The 27,966-nt window shown below is 43.2% G+C and overlaps 1 protein-coding gene across 9 annotated transcripts in view; it reads right to left on the bottom strand.

Annotated features, from left to right (window-relative positions):
- The window catches only part of KLF12 (KLF transcription factor 12), a 373,566-nt gene that overhangs the window by 71,110 nt on the left and 274,490 nt on the right, over nt 1–27,966 (bottom strand). For 7 of the 9 annotated variants that reach the window (XM_090024336.1, XM_090024346.1, XM_090024327.1 and 4 more), the window contains one exon: nt 23,108–23,167. The exons of the other annotated variants lie outside the window; for them this stretch is intronic. In XM_090024336.1, the coding sequence (XP_089880462.1) occupies nt 23,108–23,167 (60 nt within the window). The remainder of the gene's footprint in view (nt 1–23,107; nt 23,168–27,966) is intronic. 9 annotated transcript variants of the gene reach the window in all.

The raw sequence follows: 27,966 nt of genomic DNA, 5'->3' as shown, positions 1-27,966 counted from the left end.
GTTGAAATGTGAGAGGAAAGAGGCAGCATTTATGATGAAGTAAAAAGTAACTTCCCCCACCACAAATCTGCCATTAACATTAACAATCACTGATTTTAGCTGAAGGCCTCAGGTAGATTTGGAGATAGCTATGTGACCTAATAATTAAGGAATTAATGGGAGACACTAAACACAGAACAAGTCAGCAAACCAGGGGAAATAGAAATGACAATAAAAGTGGGTGTTCAGGTCAATACTTTCTTCTCTTCAAAATTAGGGATGTGTCCAAATGATTTTATATTTACACTGTCTATAATTCGGTATTTCAGATATAGCATTTGAAAATGTTTAATAGAAAGCATATTTAATAATACATCTAGAAGAATTACTCCCTTGCTACTTCAATTTGCATTTGCCAAGTCAGATGTTATAAAAAACATTGGTTGCTAAGGTCACGGAGACAAGATGAGTCAATAAGAGAAATGGCTGTGTTTAGGTTTTAACTGCAACTCAGGCAATTAATATTACAGTACTGAAGCGTTTTTATCTAGAAGACATGCACATTTATTTGTAATTATTAAGAATTATTATGTGTTTAGCACAGAGTGCTCAATGCTGTAGTTTCCAGCAACATACACAGTCCCTGTCCCAAAAAGCATGCATTCAAACACATTGGACAAAATTCTGTTTTCATTTCCAGAAGTGGATATATGGGCTCAATTCAGTGAAGTGACCCAAAGTTTACACTAGTGTAAAGATGACAGTATTTAGCTCTGACAAAACAGGACACAGAGATCTCCAGAGATGGAGAGAATTAAAATAAATTGCCATTATGTTCCCACCAATTTTTGGTATTGCAGAAGTGAGATTATATCTTAATTTCTCAAGTAGATGGACCAATGCAGACCATTTTGGTTCATAAAGCTAGATTTAAATGAGCTAGCTTAGGGGTCAGCAATGTTTTTGGCTCAAGTGCCCCAAACACCCCAACCTCCATCCATGCCTTGGCTTGGTGTGCCAGAGGCGGGGAAACTGTGAGGGGCCCGATCCTTATTGCTGGCAGCGGATGTATGCATGTCTCCGTGCAGGCAGTAGGGAAGGGATTAGGGTTGCGCTGCTCCGGCCCCTTCCTTGCCATGGGCTGAAATGCATGTGTGTACCTGCCACTGTGATGGAGTAGGTGCTGGGGCTCTGGAGGCTACAAACAGCTGTGCTGGGCTCCACAGCCCTGCCACCAGCTCTGTGGCTACGGTGGTTGCACGCGCCTCCAGTACATGGCCAAGGGACCTGAGGGCAGTGCAACACTGGCCCCTCCCTTGTTGTCCACCTGGAAGCACACGTACAGCTGCTGCTGCCACAGGACTGGCCGCCGCTGCCCTTGGGTCCCTTCCCAGCCACATGCTGGAGGCACATGTACAGCTGCCACAAAGTCTGTGCCAGGGCTATGCAGCCGGACCCAGGTGTTTGTAGCCTCCCAGCTGCTGGCAGCCCAGCCTCTGGGCAGCTCTGCCTGTCACAGAGCCTGGGCTACTTGCAGTCTCCCGGCTGCCTGCTGGGAGCAGCCTGGGCTTTGTGGCCAGTGGCAGCTGCCCAGAGCCTGTGCCAGCTGTGGCGTGTTGAGGAAAATGGCCTCACATCCTACGCTCTGGCACATGTTCTGGGGGTTGCCAATCCCTGAGCTAGCTCATGTATCAGAAACAGTATAGGTATGGTAGTCTGACATACAGCCTGGGCTAATTAACCCTATTTGGGTATTGAATGCTAGATTGGGAATCACTATGCCTTGGAGACATATCTCAAAATTTTTTGCAAGATAAAAGATTAACTGTGATGTGATAAACTTAAAGTATGATAAACTGCTTGATACCAGGAAGTCTTTATTTTCCTTTAGCCTTACTGATGGGTTCTAACAATGTTATGTCTAGAAGTAATGGGTTTCTTACTCAGGGATCAGGGCAGACTTAAACACCCTCTGTGAAACTTATTAAATGAACGTGCTTAACAGCTGGTCCATGAAGTCATGACCTTGAGGATTCCAACTTGTATTTGTTTTTAGTTCATTTCTTGTTTCAGTGAAACATATATACTTGAAACCAAACATCTACTTTATTCCAGAACACACAATAAACCAAATGGTCTAAATGTGCTGTCTATTGTGACAAGATAGCTACAATTACTTCCAAAACAGCACTCTGGATTTCAGGCTGTTAAAAAATCTATAGCCTATGGCATGAAAAGAGAGTTTTAAAAATACTAGATTCATAGGATCACAAACATTATATCTCAAAAATACCACTCTATGTCATATAAGCCATCTCCTTAAGCAACATACAGTTGGCATGTACAATATATTATTCCAGTGGTTTGCCCAGTCGTATCCTACATGACTAGATGATAAGGCTAACAACACTTCCTACAATCTCACAGATCTCACTTAAGTTATTTTCCACGAAAAATTCTTCAGCTAATACTGCATCACGTGGTAATGTTCCTTTGTAACATTCACCTGGGAGTTACCTACACCATGGGACCTACCTGAACTTTTTGCTACTGACTTAAACTCTGTAATTCTGCTCATGGGGATGGTGCAAAATCACTCGTCTTTTAATTCCTCCACCATCCACCCTTTGTCTCTTATCCTCTTTGAGATTACTATGGGAGGCCACCAACATACATCCAATCCCATGAAGCCTCTTGGCCAGTCACTGGCCAGTCAAGTGTGACAGAAAAGGAGAAGCATGCAGCTACTGGCACTGTAGCCTAATTATACAACTGCTTGCAGAAAGAAATATAAGCTTGACCTAGATAACTGGTAATGTCATGACTTTTGGGAGGTATTAGAGATGCGTAGCTAGATGTCTCAAAGCAAACTACAATAGTAACTATGAAACAAAATTATTTCTAGCTTACATTTAACCCTCCACCCAGTTCCGTACTCGGTGTTGAATGTTAAAGCTAGGGAAATACCATATGCTGCCTTGGTTTGGCCCCAGGGCTCATGATCTGAACATGACCAAAATATTAAATGTATTTTCTAAACTGCTGCCTACATCCTTAACATTCAGTGGTCTGCTAGAGAATTCAAGGCAGTTTTCACTTCCCTCCCTTTACTTCTGGTTCAAGTGCAGTTTCTTCCTAATATGGTCATAGCAGCCACTCAGTTTTCTTTGCATCGCCTTTTGTACCTTTCAAGTATTAGAGCCAGATGGCTTAGTCTGGCTGTATACTGCCACATTATTGTGGAGAAACCAGCAAAAACTTAAACTATATTGAATTAACATTGAAAATGAAGATCAGTGTAATGAGATCATTTCATTACCTTTGTGTTGTAAGCAATTTAGGCTTGATTGTTATTGACCTTTCCTGATTTTGCACATAAGTAAAATGTACAAGTCTAAAAAAAATGGGTGGCGTGTATTAGAAGCCAGGCATTACTTTGCAAAAGAAACAGGCTGTTTATGTTTTTCCAAGCTGCAGTGACTCAGTTATAAAAATGTAGCAATCCCTTTATTTTTCGCCGGAGTAACATGCAAAATTAAATAAAAAGCTTGATATAGTGTATGTGGCAAATTACCAAGAAATAGTATCACTTGTACAGCACCCAAACATACTAGCTGCTTTGCAGAATAATATGAAAGAAAAATTGCATGGTACCTTATCTTGTACCTAAGGCCATTTGGAATTCACAAATTAAGTGTCCCTGTGCCTAAGTTTCTGAGAAACCTGATCCAGTTGGTGTGCTCAGACACTAGATAATATACACTGATACTATTGAGTTTAGCACAAAGCACAATATTCATGGTCACATTTACTCAAAACAATCTGAGGAAGTGGTAATACCTGTGACCTAATGGTCAGACCAGCGGGAGCCAACCTTTTGGTAGGCATGCTACAAATTAGCCCCACACCATCCTAAGTCCCACTCCTGTCCCCTTCCTCTGACAATCTGCTGCTCTGCTTTATACAACCTTCCCTTTACTCTCTGCCCGATCTTCTGCTATGCTCTTTGTTTCCTGTCCCCTTCCCAACTTGCCATGCCACACGTAAAAGACTGCCTGTGCCACCCCTGGTTTAGGCCACTTGCCCAGGAAATGGGTCCTAAATCCATCCTCATCCCAAGGGAGCTGAACTCTCTTGAGTCACTGGAGACCAACCTATCTACAGTGCTATAATGCAACACGGGGGCCAGGTTATTCTCCACTCCTATTCATGGAAAAGTAGGGCTGGAAGGGACTGCCCAGGGTCATCTAGTCCATCCCCCACAAGACAGAATCATCATTGACTAAAACATCCCAAGCAAGTGTCTGTCCAACCTACTCTTAAAAATTTGCAGGGATGGAGATTCCACAACTTCTCTAAGTAACCTGTTTCAATACTTGACCGCCTTCATAGTCAGAAAGTTCCTCCTAATCTCCAAACTAAGATGAAGTTTGAGGCCATTGCTCCTAGTCCTGTTTCTTATGGCCACAGAGAAAAGCCCATCTCTATCATTTCTATACTTGCTCTTCGGGTATTTGAAGACTATTATCAAATTACCCCCTCCCCAAGTCTTCTCTGCTCAAACTAAATAACCTTTGTTTGTTCAGCCTTTCCTCATTAAGTCTCGCTTCCCAGGCCCCTAATCATGCTTGTTGCTCTGTGTTGAAGTCTTTCCAATCTGTCTACATCTTTCTTAAAGCGTAAGGCCCAAACCTGGACACAGAACTCCAGGTAAGGTCTCATCAGTGCTGAATAAAGAGTGCTTCCTTTTAAAGTGTGCTGCTCTGCAGCCGAACATGCAAAAGAAAGATGCAAAGGTTGCAGCAGAAGCAAGCAAATTGAAGCTGATTTTGTAGCCTACTGGCTAGTATACCTTCCTGGAAGAAGAGAGTCCTGGGTTCTGGTCTCTCCTGCAGGAACTGCTTATATGCCTTTTCCTTAAAGATTTATCAGACATGTTGAGGGTAGGGACTGCAATCTGGGGCTCCCCTCCCAGGAAAGCAGCCTAACTATTACGTCACATAGCAGGCTCTCTCTTGCTTCCTATCTCTCCAGCCCCATGCATCTTGCATTCTTGGCTGCACAAAGCCATAGCTTCAACAAGAGAGGTTGGAGTGTAATCAGTACCTTCCACCTTTCACCTGGCTGCATAGACAAGGCACTCTTTAAGAGGTAGAAGATGTGGTTTGAAACCCCTCTGGCTGAAGAGGACCAAGAATGAATGTCATTCACTTTTTGGGCAAGCACTCTCATTAGGAACTGCATGAATGGTCACCATCACTGTTTTAAAGAGTCAGGTAGTCATCTGTACACAAAGAGATGATGTAGATCCTTGGTGTGGGAAAGAACTATGGGTCACAAACCCCAGTCTCACCAAAAATATCATTCACACCCATACCAGAAAGGTGCCTAAATCTGGTGAACAGTATGGATGTTAAGTATACTTTTTCTTGGTATTTCCTACGGTCAGGTTGAAGGCATGTTCTTGTTTAGCAAGCTGGCTGCTCTGAACTCCATTTTTTTGGGCTCAAAATCGCCGCAGCCCTTGCACAGGGAACTTAGGTGCCTCACTCAAGTTTGTGAATTAACCATGTCAGGAGCCAGTAGCTTAACCACCTTGTGAGTTTGATCATTTTAAAGTTTGTTTTTCAGAGCCAACCTTTTTCCAGAAGCATGTTTTACTTGTTCTCTAGTCTGTTTCTTACTTCATTTACGTTTGCAGCCTCCTGGTAGATATAGTTAAAGAACTTGTCGGTTCCAAAGTAAATATGACGAATAAAGATTTAGAGTTTGACAAATAACAGCCACAGATTTTGAAGTTTTCATTGATTGCATGATGACAGAGTTATTAAAATTGGTGATTCTGGGCCAAGATATTCCATACTGAACTTACAGAAGTGGCCTATATTGCTAGACTATATGTAATGCAGCATTAACAAGTTACATGTGGACCTCTTCTTAGATCACATTTTATACTATTAGGATATGAGCTTTATTTCATTTAAGCTAAAAATGACAGATCTGCTTCTCTTAGGCTCCTGCCAGATGTTTAGGTAAAGGCATGATGGGATCTGTTGTGTGATCCAGACAATTGTGCTTCCTACCTTGCCACAGGTGGCTTATCAGGGGTGGTGGGTAGGACTGCCTCCCTACCACCACGCACACTCCTGGAGTTTCAGGGGACCTGTGCAGGGTGGGGATGGGGGTGGGGGTGGGTTTGCGCTTCTGCCCTGCGGCCCTCCCCTGGGGCCTGTGCAGCCCAGCAGGTGTGACCTGGCACTGCAGGGCACAGCAGGGCTGCTGGCAAAGCATCCCTTGTGCACAGCAGTAGGGTGGGGCACAACAACATCCCACTGACCCTGCTGCAGCTGCACGTGCAGGGGACTTGTTGCCAGGGCAGCATGGAGTTCATAGCCGCAAGCAGCTTTCCTGCATGGTCTTGCTCTGCCCTGAAGTGCTGGGTTCATAGATTCATAGATGTAGGGTTGGAAGGGACCTAAGTAGATCATTGAGTTTGACCCCCTGCCCTGGGCAGGAGAGAATACTGGGTTCATACAACCCCAGCTAGGTAATTGTCAAGTCTCCTCTTAAAAAACCCCAAGGTAAGAGCCAGCACCACTTCTCTTGGAAGCTGGTTCCAGATCTTAGTTGCCCTGACTGTGAAATAGTGTCTTCTAATGTCCAGCCTGAACCTACTCTCAAACAACTTACGGCCGTTATTCCTTGTTACTTCAGAAGGTGCTCGGGTGAACAGGGTCTCTCCCATTCCCCGCTGGTCCCCCCGGTAAGTTTGTAGATGGCCACCAGGTCCCCTCCCAGCCTTCTCTTGTGAAGGCTGAACAGGTTCAGGTCCCACAGCCTCTCCTCATAGGGTCTGCCCTGCTGTCCCTGGATCATGAGGGTGGCCCTCCTCTGGACCCTCTTAATGCTGGCCACATCTCTCCTAAAGTGTGGCGCTTAGAACTGGACACAGTACTCCAACTGCAGCCTGATCAGTGTCAGAGAGAGTGGAGAGGATCACCTCCTTGGCCCTGCTTGTGATGCACTGGTGGATGCACAAGGTGCGGTTAGCCCTTACTGACTGTGTCCTCACATTGGCGGCCCATGTTCATCTTGGAATTGATAATGACTCCAAGATCTCTTTCTGCCACTGTGCTTTCAAGAAGGGAGTTCCCAGCCTGTAGGTATTAGGTATGCTGCTGGTTCTTACTGCCCAAGTGCAGTACCCTGCACTTGTCCTATTCTCATTCACCCACCCCTGTAACCTGTCCAAGTCCAGCTGTATACTGTCCCTCCCTTCTAGCGTGCCCACCTCACCCCAGATCTTGGTGTCATCAGTGAATTTAAACAGGGTGCTTTTCACCCCCTCGTCCAAGTCGCCAATAAAGAGATTAAACAGTGCGGGCCCAAGGACTGAGCCCTGGGGGACCCTACTGCCCACATGCCTCCAGGTCGAATATGATCCGTCCACCACCACTCTCTAGTTGTGGTCCCTCAGCCAATTTGCAACCCATCTGACTGTGTAGGCATCAATGCCACAGTTGCCTACCTTTTTAATGAGAATGGGGTGGGAGACCATGTCAAAGGCCTTCCTGAAGTTCTGAAAGATGACATCCACTGCAACACCTGTGTCCAGTGATTTTGTGACCTGATCATAGAAGGCAATCAGGTTGGTCTGACAGGATCTGCCCCTAATGAGCCTATGCTGGTTGCCCTTAAGCATCGTTCTCCCTGCCGGTCCTTCCCAGATGTGCTCCTAGATAATCTTCTCAAAGAGCTTCCCCAGGATTGAAGTAAAACTAATGGGTCTATAGTTGCCTGGGTCCTCCCTCCTTCCTTTTTTGAAAATGGGGAGCACACTGGCCCTCTTCCAGTCTTCTGGCACCTGGCCAGAGCACGAGTGCTTGTAAAGCCGTGCCAGGGGCCTCTTGATAACCCCTGCCAATTCCCTCAGCACCCTGAGGTGGAGAGCATCTGGACCTGCTGATTTGAATGCGTCCAGCCCCTCCAGAAGTTCCCTAACTCGGTCCTCCCTGACCCTAGGCCTGTCAGAGTCTCTCCTGAGTCCATCCTGAATCTCAGTGGGAGAGTCCTGGTCCTTGCACAAAAAAATGGAGGCAAAGACACTGTTAAAAAGGTCTGGTTTTCCTCTGGTGCAACCACCAGATTGCCTAGCGTATCCCACAGGGGCCACAAGTTACCTGGTGCTTTCTTCATACTCCCTATGTATTTAAAAAGGACTTTTTGTTGTCCTTGATCCTTGATTTTAGCCCTAGTTCTGTATCTGCCTTACCTTTCCTAACAGCCCCACTTCAAGCCCAAGCAATGGAAGTATACTCCTCTTCGGTGATAGCCCCTCCTTTCCACTGGGTGTACGCCTCTTTTTTGGCTTTCAAGTGTTCCTGAATGCCTCTGGTGAGCCAGGGGGGCTTTTGAGCACTCTTGCCTCTTTGATTCTCATTGGGACTGTCACCCCTTGGGCATGGAGGATTGTCTCCTTAAGGAAAGACCACTCATCTTGGACACCCAGTTCCCCTACTCTCCAGGACCCCAGTGCCTCTCCTACCAACTCATTAAAGTTGGCCCTCTTGAAGTCAAGGGCTACTGGCTTACTGTAGGCCCTTGACACCCTGTGCTGTATGGTGAATTCCAGTAGGCGATGATCACTGTCACCCAGGTGGTCAAGAACCTGGAGTCCCCTCACCAGGTCATAGCCTGTGGCCAGAACCAGGTCCAGGAGGGTTGCACCTGCTGGGCTGCAGAGGCCCCAGAGAGGGCAGCAGAGTGGGAACCCAAACCCATAATGTGCAGCCCACAACCACCCTGTGCACAGATCTGGGTAGCATGGGGCCCCCTTACCCCGCCAGGAGTGCATGTAGTGGTAGGGAGCCACCCTCCTACCCTCACAGAAGCCAGGCAGCAGGGTGGGAAGCTGGGCTCCACTCTGGTGCAGTAGCCACTGCCTCCTGCTGGGGGCAGGGCGCTGCAGAGGCTCCTCTGGCAAGGCTGGGGGAGCAGGAGCTGTGGGTAGGGGGCAAGGGGCACCAGCAAGGCTGGGAGGGGGCAGGAAGTGAGGGGCATGAGCAGGGCAGGGGGGAACTGTGGGGGGCAGAATGAGGGGTACAAGCAGGGCTGGGGAGGTGGCTGTGGGGGGCCTTTCATTTTAATCACAGATTTGTGGATATTTATCAGAGAGGTTTCAATTTTTTATCAGGGAAAACCAGGATCCCTGGCTATTACACATTTTTTGTGGAACACCTTTGTGGCTCATTCCTTGTTTTATGATACCATTGCTTTAACATTACAACCTAAAATGATTAATTTGTTAATCATGTCTTAAGTGTAACGTGTGGCAGGGGCCTTACTGACCCTTTCCTTTGCTTTTAGGGGTCAGCAAGGAGCTGAATATACTTCTTTAGGCAGCATAGGCAGTGCACAAAAGTGAAAGTAGGGACTGCTGCCTTAGCACCCACCCACAAAATACTTGCCTTTCCTGTGCTGAGGGGATTATTTACAGGCTGGATGGCCTGGTGGTTAACAGAATGACCAAAATGAACCCACAAGTTCGTTAGAAAATGTTTCTAACAATGCAGAAATCCTCACCATTCAATTATCTGTTCTTCCAGTACAAAATGCTTGCTTTTTGTACATTATACACAGTAAAGCACATTAGTTGCAACAATATCAATAATAGTCTGTATGCGCCAAACTTCTGTTCTGTTACAGGTATAGACTGTTTTCTCAACACTTACACCAGTGAAAGTGTAATGTCTGTACTTGGCCTAAACAACCATATCACAGCAGTCTTTATGTGCACTACATTGCCAGTGGAAGCCAACACAACTGAGTTGTACACTAGAAATGTATTAAGCATACAGCCCGTTGTGGCTTATTGCTGTAGTTACCTAAGCACAGCTTTTTATCATTAAGTTTGCCTGTGTCATTGCACAATTCAATGCTGGTGCCCTTTCTCTATCTTCAGCTGCCTGACAAACTGCAGAACTACATACCCTTCAGAAAGAAATGGAATTCCAGATTCCTGGCTTAGCTATAAGAACTACAGCCTGCCCAGATGCAGAATCATTACTAAATATGAGTATGGTTCACGCTCTAGTTTATTCTTGTTACCCCTTGTGTTCCTGGTTTGTATAGAGCAGATACATGTTCAGCCATTATAACTGCCTGGCTTGTGCAGATGTGCTACAACATTTCAATTTCACTGGATGAGCAGACAGAGCCTTCCGAACTCATTTCTTCAGCCAGCCTAAACTTCAAATTTACAGATTTTTCAGAGCTGAACTAGAGCAGGAGATTTAATCTATTTTACATCTAAACAAATACAATCTCATGAGCAGGGATCCTGGTTTTTCCTTAATAAAAAATCACAAACTCTCTGCTAAAAATCACAAATTCTCTAATAACCCCCCCCCAAATCCATGATTAAAATTAAAGGCCTCCCACAGTCCCCCTGGACATGCTGGTGCCCCTCCTCTTTCCTTCCCCCAGCCCTGCTGGCACCCCTTACTATCCACCCACAGCCCCCTGGCCCTGCTTGTGCCTCTCACTATCCCCCGCCCTCCCGACAGCCTTCCTGGTGCCCCTCACCCCCCACCCACAGATCCTATTTCCCCAGCCCTGCCAGATGGGCCCCCCAGCTGCCAGAGCTATGGACTCAGATCCATAGGCCCTTGCTTCTGCTCCCTCCTGCTGCCTGTTTCAGACTCAGGCGGGGCAGTTTCCCATTGCTGTGCACACATATGGGGGGCAGCAGGGATCCGCGACCCCCAGATCTGTACGCAGGGCTACCGCCCTGCTTCCCTCCCCCAGGGCTTCCAAAGCCCAGCGGGCATGAACCGGCATGACAGGGAACAGCTGGGCCAGGCGGGTATCTCTTTGCCACTGCAAACTCCGTGCTGCCCTGGAGATGCACCTCCTGCACATGCTACTGCTTTGAGTGGCACAGCCCCATGCTGCTGTTCTCACTGCAGCCCTGCGTGCAGGCGGCGCAACACCAGGGCAGTGTGGAACTTGCAGCGGCAAGCAGCTTCTCTGTACAGCTCTTCTGCTTCCCATCGCACCAGGTCATGCCTGCTGGGCTGTGCAGGCCCCAGGGGAGGGAAGCAAGGAGGAGCTCACAGTGGCGAGCAGTTTCTCCACATGGTTCCTTGGTTCCTCTGCTCCCTGCTGCTCTGGGATGCACCTGCTGGGCTGCGGAGGCCCTGGGCAAGGGAAGCAGGGCAGCAGATGCAGCAGCTTATGTGGAGAAGCTGTTCACCAGTGTGAGCTCCATGCTGCCCTGGTGATGTACCCGCTACATGAAGGGCTGCAGCGAAAGCAGCAGCACGGGGCTGTGCTCCTCAAAGCAGCAGATGCACAGGAGGCACAGATGCACAGGAGGCACATCCAGGGCAGCGCAGAGCTTGCAGCAGCAAAGACATCCCTGCACGGCCCGGTATTCCCTGCTACACCAGGCTGTGCCTGCTGGGCTGTGGAGGCCCTGGGGGAGGGAAGCAGCTTAGGAGCCCACAGCCTGTGCCTGCCCCATGTACAGATCTGTCCCCCTTGTCCCCCAGGAGTATGCACGGCAGCGAGGAGCATTCTCCCTCCCCCAGACGAGCCACCCATTACAGCCCCAGGCCCCAAGCACTGCCTGGCTGGGCAGCAGCCCTCTCATCCTCCCTACAGGGGCCTCAATCCCCCTCTCCTCCCCCACTTACCTGCTGGAGCTGCTCTGCAGGCTGCCTGGGGCCATATGAATGTACATGCATGTGGTGCCCCTTGTCTCACCACCTTTCTCCTGCTCCCTGTAGGCTGGAACTCTGCCAGCCTGCAGGGAGCTCATTGTAAAATCTGTGGGTTTCTCTGGTAAAATGACAAAATCATGTTTGCCTCTGGTAAAAGGTAAAATCCATAGTTTACTCCGTTTTTCCATGGGAAATGGAAAACCCGGATCCCTGCTCATGAGATAGGTGATGCTGACAGACACTGAGATTAGGTATAGACATTCAAATGCCCCAGGTAGAATTGATTTAAGTTATGTGGTTTTCTGTAAGCTGCATAATTTAGATTGGTAGTGAACAGAACACACATTCAACCTTTGGCTGCGGGGGGGAGCGGGTAAGGGGGGCAGGAGAGGCAATGTACGTGCAAATCTTAGATCAGTTTATCCCATTTTTAAACTAGTCTATGTGTGCTGAACTTCTGTTCTGTTACAGGTACAGACTGGTTTCCAATCACTTATACAGGTAAAAGTGTAATGTCTGTACCTGGCCTGAGGGGTTAAGTAAACTCCCAAAGGTAATGCCTTGGAACGGTCTTCCTTATGCCTTCTAAATATAGGTTTGCTTTTTATAAAAGATACCTTTCAAGGGTCACCTTGGGGAAAAAAGAATCATTCATTCAACGCATCTTGAGGATTCCTGGAAGGTTTTTGTTTCCTCTCATGTTGTTTCTGCAATTGTTTGTAGAGCTCTGCCCCTCCCGCAAAAATGCCAAGTGATTACAACATTTTACCTTGCTGTGGCAGCATCTGCCCCTTGTTCTATAATTCAAGATGATGCAAGTTGATAAGAGCCAAGTCACATCCTGTCTGTCCAAATACTCTTCATGCCACATAAAAGCTCCATAAAGAAAAGTGAAACCGAATTGCCAGTTTGCTCTCAACTACTCTTTATGTTTGAGAGTCTCAGTGTGTTTGGCCCTGCAATTTATTTAAATCCCTATTTTTGCCATAATGCTTAATTGAGTGGATATTATTTTACAGCAGATAATATAATTTTGCTTCAGTTCTTTCAGAGACCAACCACAGTCTCTCTTTCAGGCCAGAGTGCACCTTTGCACTTGTGCAGCCTATATTCTTGCAGGACTCTTTATTAGCATTCTTTTCCTTAACAGGCTATTCAATGGCTGCCACAGCTGAGCTGTTCTGCACAGATTTTCTGCTCAGTATGGGGGGGAGGGGGTGTTAATTATACAGAAAGATGGAGACAGGCCAGACAGCCCCTCTGGTGAACTGTCTCATACATGCACAGCCTACTTCCTGCTGTTTTGCAGCTACAAGGATCACCTGTTGATCTTGGCATTTGCCCAAGCTGGGGCCTAGCGGAAATGACAGAATCAGCTAGAAATGAGAGCCAGCTCATATTCCAGCTACCCAAATGAGGGAAATACAAAAACAGATGATTGCAATGTGACCTAGCTGCTTTATACAGGAGCCAACAAGGGAAAATGAAGGAAAAAATCATTTAACGAAAGCTGTCCTTATTCTGGATCTGTGATTCTCGTGCTGCCATTCTCTCCCCATTAAAAAGCAGTAGACTTTTTCCACATGAATAGTTGCCAAGAAGGTGTGCAATTCCCTCTCCCTGGTCACTAGCTCCTTCCCCTCCATGTTGGCTGCTTCTTCTAGTAAATAAAAAAATTGCAAACAAAAAGATCAAGATATTCATCAGAAATATTCAGCCTATTCAGACAAGCACTTCTCTGTACTGCCCCCACCCCTGCCCCCTACCAGTAATAAATACATATTGTAAAAAAATCCTAAATGCATGCATGGAACTTTCTCTCCCCTACCATAAAAAACAAACCTACCTCTCATTTACCAGTAATATTCCTTGGGTGAAAATTCAACCCCAGCCAACAGAAGGGCTATATAGGCCCTGAACCCTTAGGGTCAGAACAGCAGATTAATAATAATCCAGTAATATAGCTACAAAACAAAGCTAACTTTTATAGGCTATAGAGACGATGCCATTTAAATGACAAAATACTTTTATACAAGATTCTGACCATATACTTTACCATCCAGACAATACTGGCTTGCATCAAGGTATGGCAAGCTCTTTATTTACCCAGCCATTCATAATTCTTAATGGGATTTCTCTTGACCTCTAGTTCAAACATGTTTTGACATAATAAATGCAGGCTCTCCAGTGCGTTCTAACAACTTCTAAAATAGCTCCTGAACAGTTCTCTTTTGTCCAGTAATTCCTAGAAACCACAATAACAGAGGAAAGCAAAAACTAATTCTTGAAAAGGAAGGTTCTTGTCTGAGCAGGAACAATGGAACAGAGCCCCTGAGCTTATTTCTTCCTGAGAAAACACGTTGTGAATAATCAATGTACATTCTAATTCCTCTATAAGCACTGATTCTTCAAACCAGGAGAGTACTAAGCAGCTCTTGTGACGCTGGCCTTTAAACAGTGACACTTCTTGCCTCTCCCTCCTTTATCTTCACACAAAGCTTCTGGCAGCTAGGCAGGTAACCAGAAGCAAAACCCTGGTAGCAGGAGCCGGCAGAGCCTAATTTGCACATAATGAATTATTCAGGAGATCCTGATTCCAGCACCTGCACAGCAGCAGGAAGCTTGCAAGGAATGATCATTACTCTTCTCTTGGGCTTACATGAGCTCAGTGGCTGCTCAGCCACTTTGTTCTGTAACTCGGGGTTTCAGGTCTTGTATTAACCAGTGGAAGTGGGAAAAAAACATTCTCACAATATCAAGAAAACAGGCTAATCATTCAACCTCTTCAGAGACAAACAAATTATATCTGACTGTAGCATTCATCTGACATATGTTAATCCAGATCAAAGATAGAGAAAATGAATCTAGATTCCGTATACCAGCTACTCAGTTAAGATATTCACTCAGCTGTACAAGACAGCACGCTTAGACTTTTCCTTAGTTCAGGACTGGAAGTACTGGTACGGTCCTCTCCTGTGTACAAGGCCCCAATTCTATAGGTAAAACTTCTCCATTTGTATTCTGGCTAAAATCAGGGGTGCTACTGGATTAATTTGATACGTCTTCTACTGGAAGACTGCATTTTCAAGGGGATGAATTTAATGAGCAAATACGTTGCTTGTATCTCCATCTATTACAGTCCTTATAAAAAGCAAGTGACAACTAATGATAAATCAAAATACATCTCAGTATCACCCTCATCTAAGAAGCAAGTTTGAATATTTTCAGAGGGAAGCTGCAAGCAAATTAAGATTATGAACATTTTTAAAAGATCTGAAATGATTTTAGCTATGAAGGTTATGAAGCAAACAGTTGTAAAAGCATTTAATACATTCTAAGCAGCATCTATGGCTTTTATTTATATTGCATCTTATCTGCACTAGCATTACATATCTGTAAGTCTTGTCCTTTAACATACCATCACCAACAAGTCTCTCAGTTAAAAGATCTGCTCTTTAATCACAGCCAGCTAAGCATCCTGCTTTGATTGGTTCAGTAAAACAGATCTGCAGCAATTGATAATGAAATGCCTTTAATCCCCGTTGCAATAGAACATGTCAAATGCAAGTGTTAAGTATTCAGGAAGGTACAGTCAATCCTTATCAACCCTTCACTCCTCTCCTCCTTTCTATGCTTAAATAAGTTAATTCAGTTTTTCTTCAATGCAGAATGCATGATTGGTCCTACATTGCCACTATCTCATTCCTATCCAATAATAGGTACTCTGGGTCTTTTTTAAAGATATTTTAATCAGGCATGTAAACACGTTTTATTCTTTGACGCTCTTTCATTCAGCATCATTAATCCCCAGCATGAAATCAATAGACTTAAAACATTTAATCATGTCAAAATGCAATATACAAATCCACAAACGACTTCAGTTCATCACATGCATTGATGAATAGTCTGTAAGTGAGAGATTGTGCCTTCTCTTGCTGCCTTGCGATCAGGCAAACCTTAAGCTAGTCATTTCATAAAAATAAACAGATTCTCTCTTGCTAGATATCTGTCACAAGGCAAGACTTGCTATTAATAAGGGAAAAATGTGATTGTTTGCTTACTCAGCCATCACTTTCTCTGCGCAGGAGTCATGTTAGTCCTATGAGGCCTTACACTTGTTTTGTGGCAACCAGTCAACATAATGAAGGTTTTTTTAAGAACTTTATTTTGTCATGGTAATTAAGTCATTATGTTTACTGCGGGTACAATAAGAAAAACATCTTTCTCCCTATCCTTGGACAGTTGACAATTCCTCATTCATGTAAAAATGATACTTAGGGACAAGAATAATATTTCCTGGTTTGGTTTGACAAATGAGAATGTTTTTATAAGACTTAAAGCCAGCAGGGTACAGAGAGTAACTAAAAACTTATCAATAAGGCAAAAAATGGCAGCATGTAAACATATGAGCACAGCATGTGACATCTAGCAGCAAGCAGAAGTCTTCACCTCCATGTCCCTAGGGAACAGATATGGAGCCCTAACAACAGAGGAAGAGCAGCAAGTTCCATTGGTGGCAGAGGCCAGGCCTGGCATCTCCAAGGTTGGGAGGATAGAGACTACTGCCACCAAGAGGTCGTTGCAGACTCTCTTCTGTGGGGGACGGAAGCATCCATCTGCCAGCCTGACCTGTTGTCCCGGTTGATTTGCTGCTAGCCTGGAGCCCAGGTCTGAGATGTTACAGAAAGATTAGTGAGACTTATCAGGCGCTCTGACTACTACCCCATGCTGCTCATCCATGGGAGCACCAATGATACTGCCAGGTGCAACCCTGAACCAATAAAAAGTTCTGATCAAAGGCTCAGGTGGTGTTCTCCTTAATCCTTCCAGTTAAGAGGAAGGGCTTGGGATAGGAGTGGATGCATCCTGCAGATGCATGGCTGTGCAGATGGTATCACCAGAATCATAGAATCATAGAAGTAGGGTTGGAAGGGACCTTGTAGATCTTCAAGCCCGACCCCCCGCCTGGGCGAGAGAAAAGACTGGACTCAAATGAGTCCAGCCGGGTAGTCATCAAGCCTCTTCTTAAAGATCCCCAGGGTAGGAGCCAGCACCACTTCCCTAGGAAGTTGGTTCCAGCTCCTAGCCGCCCTAACTGTGAAGTAGTTCTTGTGGATGTCTAATCTAAATTTACTCTCTAATAATTTGTGTCCATTGTTCCTTGTCATGCCAGGGGGCGCTAGGGGAAACAGTGTCTCCCCTAAACCCTTCTAGTCCCCACTAGCCTTTGGCTTCTTCGACCACAGGATCCTATTCCAAGAAGAAAGATTGCTAGGTAGAGATGAGATCAACCTGATAAAGAGAGGGATGAGCATCTTTGCAGACAGGGTTGCTAACCTAGTGAGGAGGGCTTTAAATTAGGTTTGCCAGGGAATAGAGACTAAAGCCCTGAGGTAAGTGGGAAAGCTGGCCCACCCTTGTCCCACACACAGATCTGGGGACCCCCTCCCCACCATGCTTGCACATAGCGCCGGAGCCATCCTTCCCCCATCCTTGTGCCACCCCCTCGCAAGCCACTCACAGCTCTGTCCCACACCCTGCCCCAGCTGAGCAGTGCCTGTAGAGGCCTCTTCACTTTGGTGCCTGGGGTGGGTGCCCCACTTGCCCCGCCTTGCTACGGCACTGGTCTGTACACACACGTACAGCATCTGGCAAACAAGCAGGAAGAATGCGAAGTCCTTGAACAGTCACAGAACTGTGATGTGATTGGGATAACAAAGACTTGGTGGGATAGCTCCTATAACTGGAGAACTATCATGGGTGGGTATAAACTGTTCCAGACAGACAGGCAGAGGATAAGAGGAGGAGTTGCTATTTATGTAAAGAGCTGTATGACTGCTCAGACCTCCAGTATGAAACTGAAGATAGGCCTGTTGAAAGTCTCTGAGTTAGGATTAGAGGAGAAAGCAATCAGGGTGATGTTGTGGTGGATGCCCACTCCAGACCACCAGAGCAGGTGGATGAGGTAGATGAGACTTTCTTCACACAGCTAGCACAAGTTTCCAGATTACAGGCTGTGGTGCTCACGGGGGGGAATTCAATGACTCTGACATCTCCTGGGAGCATGATACAGCATTGCGCAGGCAATCCAGGAAGTTTTGAAGAGTGTTGGGGACAACTTCCTGGTGCACGTGTTAGAGAGGCCAACTAGGGGTTGTGCTCTACTTGAACTGTGTTCACAAGCAGGGAAGAATTGGCGGGGAATGTAGAAGTGGATGGCAACTTGGGCAGCAGTAACCATGAGATGACTGAGCTCAGGATCCTGAGGAAAGGAAGGATGGAGAGCACCAGGGCCAAGACCCTAGACTTCAGAAAAGCAGACTTCCACTCACTGATGTGCAGTATCCCTTGGGAGGCTAGTCTGAGGAGGAAAGGAGTCCAGGACAGCTGCTTGTATTTTAAAGAAACCTTACTAAGGCTGCAGGAATGAACCATCCCAATGCACAGGAAGACTAGCACAAAACACAAAAAGGAAGCTAACAAGTGGAAACATGGAAAAATGACTGGGAAGGAGTATATGAGTATTGCTGGGGCATGCAAGGATGAAATCAGGAAGGCCAAAGAGCAATTGGAGTTGCAGACAGCAAAGGATGTGAAGGGTAACAAGAAGAGTTTCCATGAGTATGTCAACCAGAAGGGAAGATCAGGGAATGTATGGACCTCTTAGAGAAAGGGGGAGATAATTATATGGAAAAGACTAAAGTACTCAATACCTTTTTTACCTCAGTCTTCAGAGTCAAGGTCAGCTGCCAGAGTACTGCACCCGACAGCGCAGCTTGGGTTGGAGGTGAGCAGCCAATGGTAGTAAAAAAAAAAAAAAAAACTATTTAGAAAAGCTGGATGTGTACAGGTCCATAGGGCCAGGCGTGATGCACCTAAGGGTGCTGAGGGAGTTGGCTGCTGTGATTGCAAAGCCACTGGCCATTACCTCTAAAAACTCAAGGCAATCAGGATTGGTCCTGGATGATTCGAAAAGGGCAAATATAGTGCCCATTTTTAAGAATGGGAAGAAGGAAAATTGAGGGAACTAGAGACCAGTCCACTGCACCTTAGTCCCCAGAAAAAGCATGGAGCAGGTCCTCAAGGAATCCATATCTAAGCATTTGGAGGAGAAGGTGATTAGAAACAGTCAACATGGATTCACCAAGGGAAAGAAATGCCAGACCAGTCTGATTGCCTTCTATGATGAGATTACTGGCTCTGTGGATACAGGGAGAGCAGTGAACTTTAGCAAGGCTTTTTATACAGTCTCACCACAGATGGATCAGAGTTATCTTCCATGGACACCTTAGACAGTCTGTGGACTCCCAGGGGTCTGCAGACCATAGGTTGAAAGCCACTGACTTAGACATATTGGAGGATTGGACCAAAAAATCTCATGAGGTTCAATAAGGACAAGTACAAAGTCCTGTACTTAGGACAGAACAATCCCATGAACCAATACAGGCTGGGGACTGACTGCTAAGCAGGAGCTCTGTAGAAAAGGACTGCAGGTCACAGTGGACAATATGCTGAATATGAGCCAATAGCGTTCCCTTGTTGAAAAGGAAGATAATGGCATACTGGGCTACATTACTAGGCGTGTTGCTAGCAGATCAAGGCAAGTGATTTTTCCCCTCTATTTGACACTGGTGAGGCCACATTTGGAGTCCTGTGTCCAATTTTGGGCCCCCACTAGAGAAAGGATAAATTAGAGAGTTCAGTGGAAGGCAACAAAAATGGTTAGTGAGCTGGAGCACATGACTTCTGAGGAGAGGCTGAGGGAACTCGGCTTATTTAGTCTCCGGAAGAGAAGACTGAAATGGGATTTGATAGCAAGCTTTAACTATCTGAGGGATGGTTCCAAAGAGGATGGAGCTAGACTGTTCTCAGTGGTGGCAGATAACAGAACAAGGACCAATGGTCTAAAGTTGCAGCAAAGAAAGTTTAGGTTAGATATTAGGAAAAGGTTTAACTTTTGTGCTTGTCTTAGGAGGGGTTTCAAAATAACATTTAAGGTCTAGATACAGGACCAAATTTTCAAAAAGGCAAGTTCTGCACTTGCTATTTTGCCTGAAGCAGAACTACAGCAACAATCTGAGTCCTTCCACATCTATTAGGTAACAGCTTTAGTAATATATTCCAAAATGCTGAATTTATTTAAATATCAGTAACTATTTAGAACTACTGCTTTTCTTTGGCCCTCTCATAGATTTCATAGACATTAGGGGCTGGAAGGGACCTCACAAGATCATTAAGTCCAGCCCCCCCTGCCAGAGGCAGGAAGTCTGCAGGGATCAAATGATCCTAGCAAGATAAACATCCAAACACCTTTTGAATGAGCCCAGAGTAGACTAGGTAAAATAAAAAAAGAAAAAGTGAAAGCTTTTGTCTTAGAATAATCTGAGTGGCAAGGCAAGCCAAGGTGAAAATGATGGCCAGCAGGATAATTCAGATCAAGAAAGTCATCCAACTCTATAGCAGCTTGACCCCAACATAGCCCCCGAGGCAGCTCTCCAGCTGCCAGCTAGAGATCCAGCCAAGAAGCTAGCAGAGGCTCAAGCCAAAAAGCCAGAAACAAACCTACATGCCTACAAACAAAGCTATATTCCAGAATTTGGCATCTGGGTCCTTCAGCTGCCAAACATCTCCCATCTGGCCAAATCTGTGGACTGAGTTGTTAACAAAAGAATTGGAGTAAACTGTACAGGAGCAAAGAGATGGTATCTGTAGGACATAGAGGTCAGGAGCATGCTGTTCCCAACAATGTCTGAAATGGATAAATAGCCATTGAAATACACTGAACTGGAGAGAGATTTGCAAGGACACAATACACAATTCCATTTGTGGAAACGGGCAGTTGACAAGTAAGAGAAGAAGTAACAATCGGGATCAGCAGTCACTGCTAGATTTCAATAAGAGGAAAGGCTTTGATACCAATTTTTTTACACAATTAAATCATTTTTTACACTGACTGGGCTAGTATGTCCATCCCTGTAACATTAAGGGATTGATCTGAGGGAATTCTACAGTCTTTGGTAGCTTCATGAGTACAATAAAGCAGCAAAGGTGAAGGGATCATAGAGAAAATGATTCTCCCTTGTGCTTCTCCTCACTCTCATAATTGAATACAAAAGCAAGTTTTTGCAATGTAATAATAGAAATAAATATAAGTGAATCTCCATGTGATTCAAAATAACAAACTTCCTAAAATGTAATTAAAAACATTTCAGGGACATTAAATTATCCAACACTTTACAGAGAAATTATAATACAATACATTATTTACTCTCATATAGCTGTATTTAACTAATAAATAATTCATAGTTTTCCAAAACAGTTCCTATCCTTTTATTTTTCCTAACTGTAATAGCCTAAATATCCAGTAAGCAAAGCCAGCTGCAATGACTTCTTCACAATGTGAAGATTTTTAAGTGGACTAAAGGAGTTAATAATTTCACATGATATTTTGAGATCAGTGTTTATCACCTGCTGTAAACTACACACCAACAGGTCTCCATTGTTTAAATGAGATTTCACAGAAGTCACTGAAGGATCTTTGTGGCCCATTAAGTTAAAAAGATACAGAAGGTCCTATAAAACTTTTCCTAAATGTTCTAGCTGTGGTAAGTTTTATTTCACTAATCCAATGTATGGGGTGCTAGTCTCTCCTTTCAAACCTATGAGAAGAAGGACTAAAGGCATTGAAACCAACAGATTTAGAGAGAAGTACAACTGTTGCTACAGTAAAATCAGGCTCATTAAATCTGTAGGTAGCCTCTGCATGTACCCCAGGGAACCTTATTACTGATATCTTGTATTCATTGTTTGACACACAAGCTACAATTCTGAATCTGTAAAGTGAAAGTATACAAATTATCATGATTTAAAAACTGAAGCCCTCATTTCAGGATAAAATGGTGGGGATCAAAAGAAGCCTGTATCCAAAGTGCATGCATGTTCCACTATCTGTTTCTTTAAGACAGTGGTTTTCAGCCTGTGGTCTGCAGACCCCATGAGGGTTCAAAGACTGTATCTAAGCGGTCCATGAAAAATGACTATGTTCAATCAAAAGTATGTGAGTACCCACACTTACAATTCAAAGGAGTCTACACCTCCATTCCAAATTTCCAAAGGGTTCCACACCTTCAGTTGAAATATTTTAGGGGTCCGCAAATGAAAAAAGGTTGAAAACCACTGCTCTAAGAAACAGAGTTTAAGGAGAGAAGCATGTTCTCATTCCAAGAAGAAACACTTTCAATTGGATTGAACAAAGTTGTGAGGACTGGGTTTTTAAATGAGAACATATTTGTCTGCAGTCACTGATATGGTTCAAATGCTCAATAAATATTAAAAATATATACAATTTTTTTCTTCCCAAGTAACATTCATGCTTTGGGTTCTCCTAATTAAGTTGCTACTGCCATTTTGGAAATCTTAGTAATAGGGTTTAGCAGCTTTTACAATAAAAGTGTCTGTATTTAAGATGGAAAATAACATACTGATAATGAGAGTGGATCTGGGGAACAATCTCTATATTTGACTGTTCATTAGGAGGAGAAAACAAAATTGCTTTTAAATGATGTTCCTTCTTAATTTACTTAGGAAGCTGAGTTGTACAGAATGTGTGTCACTGAACCACATGAAATATACTTTATTATATGAAGTCTATCAACAGTATGCTTTGTTTCGTACTGTTTTCACTTTGCCTGCTGATAAAACAGAAGAAATGAATAAAAAAGCTGTTTAATCCAAAGAAATAGTACACAAATAGCACACACAAGATCAGTCATACATCCCATTATACACTATGTAAGGTCTGTTTGTGCACTACAAATTCTTGGAGCCCCCACTTTCCTCATATCATGTCTGGGATCATCCCACATTACATTTGACTTCATTGAGTGCGGTTAAGTGCTCAGCACTGGAAAGCAGGGGTTTTCTATGGAATTAGGAAAGTATATATAATCATATGGAATTAGGAGCTTAACTTTAGACATGCATTTTTGATAAGACACTTATCTTTTCCATGAATAACTCAGTTTATAATCCTGTAAGTATGTTACGTTAGGTTTATTGATAATGACTCATTATAAGCTAAGCTGAGGAATACCACTTTTGTGAAGTGATATATGGTTGTAATTAATTGCAACAGTCTACTTTGGCTATATTCTACAATGTTAATCAGCAGACATGCTGCTTCTTTTTTCATATTTTATTGACCTTGAGTCAAAAAAAATCCAGACCAACCCCTTCCCGCCTTTCTTCTCCAAAATACCTGTTAACTGCTAACCATGCACAGCCCCACATGGCTGCTCTTACAGTACCAGGACATGACAGAGAAGAAAAAGGCACTAAAACAAATTGCTACTAGATTTTGTCAGTAAAACAGAACATTATATAATACACAATAAAATACATCATACCTGGAGTTGAAAAAACGCAAAGGGTTAAAAGTTGACCTGGCACAGCCCCACATGCTCTCTCTGGAAATTGAACACAGACAATTAGGAATGTTAAAATACCCCCCAAACAATTGCATGGGGCTTAGATAAACTGGTGGAACACCTACAGCAAAGATACACCTGTGGCCTGGGAGAGGAATGGAATTACAACTTAACCTAAAGTCCAGTTTTATCTTTCTTTACACTGAAATTAATCTGTAGAGTTCCAAACATGTTATTGGGAGTGTTGCCATTAAATGAATGGGAGCAGAATATCAGCTTAAGGGCCAGGATGTAAACTACCAATTAATAAGAGGATTTTCTCATTACAAACTAAAACAAAACTCCCAACATTTTATTCCAAGTGTTAACAGGAATTTATATTGTACAAAGTGAAAGAAAGCTAAAGTGACCTTCTGCTCCCAGAATTCTTGCTGCGAAGTATATAGTATATAGTTCCAAATATGCCACAGAAAAATTAATCCATTAACCTTTTTATTCAAAACTAAAATTCTAGGGGAAAAATACTTAATTTTCCACAATATTATTTGTAAATTTTAGCACCACTAATAAGCTATAGTGCTGCCATTTGGAATACATGGAATATTCGTTTTCACTGAAAAATTCTGATCTATTGCATGTGCTTGAAAAAGGAGTATTATACAGCTGGCTTTCTGAAACAGTTCCATCAAATAAAAAAAAATGTAGAAAGCCAAATTCATGAATAGCCCTCTTCAGTCTTGTTCCCTGTGGTTCAGATCTCTAATGTACCATGAAACTTGTCTAAAGCCAACGCCCAAAGAACCAGCAAAAAATATCATTTTTCTAGCACACTAATAGTTGAGCTGAAATGCTTTTGAAAATCTTTACGATACTTCATATTGATCACTTAGAATGTAGGAGGCTGCTCAAGGGGCCCTTTTATACAGATATCACCAATAATGATATTATATTCATATGGGGCAGTTTCCAAAGAGCCTATTCAACTTCTTTCAGTTTTCAATTTTCTTATCTATTGATGGAAGTTGGGATCCTCAGTGTCTGCTCAGGCCTCTGCTTTTATACCTTCATGTTGCCAAAGTTATAAATAATTATGTTTTGAAATACAGCATTCCTTTTTAAAACACTCTGCATTTGCTTGTCACAAGTATGTAGAATATACTTTTCTTCACTGTAGCAAATTTGATTTTGATTTCATTTGGTAATAAAGGACAAATGAAGGGGAAAATCTGCTAGTCATGACACAGAAAAAAACATAACAAATTTTAAATAAGTAGAAAGTAAAAGTAAAAATGATTAGGTCTACCATGCCTGCCGGGCTGGCTGTCTTGATCACATCTGCTTCTGTTGTACCTTACCCTATGATCTCCTCCTTCTTCAGAAATATGCTTATAGTAAGTGTCTCCTGAACTCATTAGTTGCTTGTCAAGCACAAAGCGACATATGATTTTACTCAGAGCTGCACTAGCAAATAACCAGAAATGCACTGGGACAAATTCTTCCCTGGCGTGTACTCAAATTGCCTTCAACTAGAGTCAATAGAAGCTGAATACATGCCTTCAAGGGAAGAAAATGTTGTCTATAGATTGCTCTAGAAATACATACCTGGATGTCATTATACAGAATTACATCTCACATTTCAATCGTCATATCTTATATTCCACTATTAACTTCACAGTGGATGCATCTACATGAGACATTTACTGCAGAGTAGACTAATTAACTCCCAGTAAGTGTCTCATGAATACATATACAGTCCTATAGGCATAGAACTCTAATTAACTCTGCAGCAGGGTAGTACTTGTAAATATAAATACTATCCTGCTGCAGAGGTTTTTACTTCACAGCAACACATGCGTAGAAAATGACATGGTTGGCTGGGGCACTGGTGAGTCAGTATGGGGGCTGCCTGCCAGCTAGTTCCATACTGGAGCACACTTGTGTCCCAACCAGCCCCTTCACAGCACTTTGAGCCAGGTCAGAGCAGTCCTGGGCTGGCAGGCTGACTGCCTGGGCCACGTGCCAGCCAGAGCTGCTCCAACCCAGCTCAACTTGCTGCAGTCCTGGGCACACATTCAAACGCAGTGCCGGAGAGCAATGAATGCAGGCATAATGTGCACCAGAGTTCATTGCTGCATACTAATAGCAAGTATAGACATGCCCAGTTACTAGAAAAATATTTACTTGTTAATGTAATACAACTAGCTACTTGTCCAGAAAGTACTACCTTTGTGCTATATTTTTCTATTAGGTCTCTTTTTAAGAATCATAAAAGAAGACTGATAAGACCAAATTTGCAAGGAAGAAAAACATTTTTCACGTTGAATTTCATCCTCACAATATTGTTAGCTTCTGCATGCAGGTAAAAGCTATTGGGGTTTTTTTTTCCCTTCAAAAATTATTATATCACTAAAAATGGCAAATTTCAATCCATTAAAAAATAAAAACAAATTCTGCACAGCAAAATTGAGTTCACCATATTTATATGGGAAAAGACTGCCATCCTATAAGAGAAATGGCAAAATTTTACTGTGGGATTATGTCTTGGAGATTTGAGGTTTTACTTATGAATGTTCATTAAAGGTCAGATTTTTAGAAGTACTTAGTCATCAAATCTTGATTTTTTAAAGCACTTATACAACTAACTCCTCCTGAAAGCAACGAATTAAGATATCAAAAGTGCTTTTGAATAATTCTACTAATTGCTTATCTAAATCTTTAAATTCCTACATATCCCTGAAGTTAGGCCCAAGTGTATATTGGTATTTTTACTTTGCCTTGTGGTAGCATTTATTAAGATACTAGCTGTAATTGAATATAATGAAAATCTACTAACAGGGTTTTTGCAAATTATATGATACAGTTTTAAAGCACTCAGCTGATGACATTCTACCTTCCCAGTTCAGCTGACTGCCTGAAAATTGTATCACCTTTTTTAAATTAAAAAGAGATCAATTATTTCCCTGTAGTGTAAAGGCTACAAAGCATTTTCTTATCTTTGCAGTGATGGGGCAGTTAAATAGCTCAACATTTTGACCACTTCAATTAAGACAAAATTTCAGAGGCAAACAAAAGTTTCAGTCTCTTCAGTTTTATTTTAGCTCAAGTTGAGCTTGTGATGGCTTCAATTCAGTGTCACCTATTATTTACCTACAGTGCCATACAATTGATGCCCATTTGCAGCAATATCTGGTAGAAGCAACAACTGCTTATCAGCAATATTTCCCCCTGGGAAAATTTTCCTTACCATTTAGGTAAAAAATACTCCCTGTAATAGAAACAGCTGTTTAAGAACAACAGGTGCACCAGGGCACTGCCTGACTTGTCAGAAATTGACTAATCAATACTATTATTTTTACAAAATTTTTGACAACTTACACAAGTACTGAAATCAAGTTTCTAAGATATCGTATTTTGGATTCTAAATTTCTTTATGGGACAGTTTCTTGACTGGGATGGGTTAGTGAGGGATGACCCTGCCCAGAAGTGCTGCTGGCACTTTTCAGGGGGACACCAGCCGGCACTCCCCAGCTGGTGAGGGCCAATTTTAGGGGGGGCCCTCTGTCCTCCTCCTACACATCACCTATGCTCCTGCCTTTAGCAGAGGGTTGGACTACATGACCTCCTGAGGTCCCTGCCAGCCCTGTTTTTCTATGGTTCAGTACGATGGCACACAACTTGTGGCCTTCTACTGTAGCACTTCAAGTAAGAAGTTAGCATACAAAAATCAGGGTTATCTTTTTGCCATGCAGTTACATTGGTGCTTTTATCCTGTATCAAAACTAGATGAACAATCTACTCTCTAAGCAACATTACTAAGATTAAAATATAGCAGGGGGAAAAGCCACATTCTATTTTGAATACATTGGTTTTAATGGATTAGAAACTCTATGAATATATGTGGCAAAACAGGTAACAAATTGTAAAAATCTGGAAATGTCTTGGCAAGAAGGGCAATATCCTTATTAGCAAAGTAAATAATTTGCAGCAAATGATTTATTTGATGACATAATCCTATTTTTCTGGTTCTGGAATTTTCATGAGCACACTATGATTTCCTTGTCATTTTAATCATTATTTAATTTCCTATAAAGGTCCATTTGTTCCATGGACATTAATCCATAGTTTAACTTAATGGATTACCCAAATGTATATTTGAAACTTAAGCCACGTTGGATTGTTTTGATTATACAACGATGTCACACATTATTTTCTCACCTCCTGGAATGACTCCAGAGCTTGGAGTGTCAGGAGGAGGTAATGGCTTATGGAGTGACAAAAACAAAACAGTATCAGAAACGTTGTTAATTGCAAAGCTTTTAGTTACTGCCCCACAAGGCCTTAGCCTGAGGCTTCATCCTTAAAAAATAGGCTAGTGTACAATTTATTGGCTGGCTTCAGGATATACATTTAATTTCTTTCATTATCTGCCCACAGAGCAGTATTTTGTATGTGTGCATAAGTGTGTGCACGTGATCTTTTTGGCAAAAGGTGTGTTTCTATCTTTGTCTGGCATGTTTAATAGTCTTATCTATCTTTGTCATGTTCTTCTGTTTTATCAAACAGTATCCTATCCCGTATTACATATGCTATTTCTAAAACAATTACCTGAGAGAAGGATTTTCACAAGTAACTAAGTGATTTAGGAGCACAAGTCCTACTGACTCTCAGTGAGTCTGTTCATTTAATCACCACTCTTTGTGAGCTTGCCTTCAGTTAAACTTGATTGTAAACTATTTCTAATCTTCAGGCCCGGTGTACAACACTGGAGACTAAGCTCAGTTTTAAATTACAGGCTCTCTGGGACAGGTTCTGATACGTAGATCACCAATCACATTGCA

The sequence above is a fragment of the Crocodylus siamensis genome, chromosome 1 (genome assembly GCF_052110815.1).
Source record: "Crocodylus siamensis isolate JL-2025a chromosome 1, ASM5211081v1, whole genome shotgun sequence".
In the NCBI taxonomy this organism is placed as follows: Eukaryota; Metazoa; Chordata; order Crocodylia; family Crocodylidae; genus Crocodylus; species Crocodylus siamensis.
The sequence above is the reverse complement of the archived record's forward strand: the minus strand, read 5'-3'. Positions and strand labels throughout refer to the sequence as shown.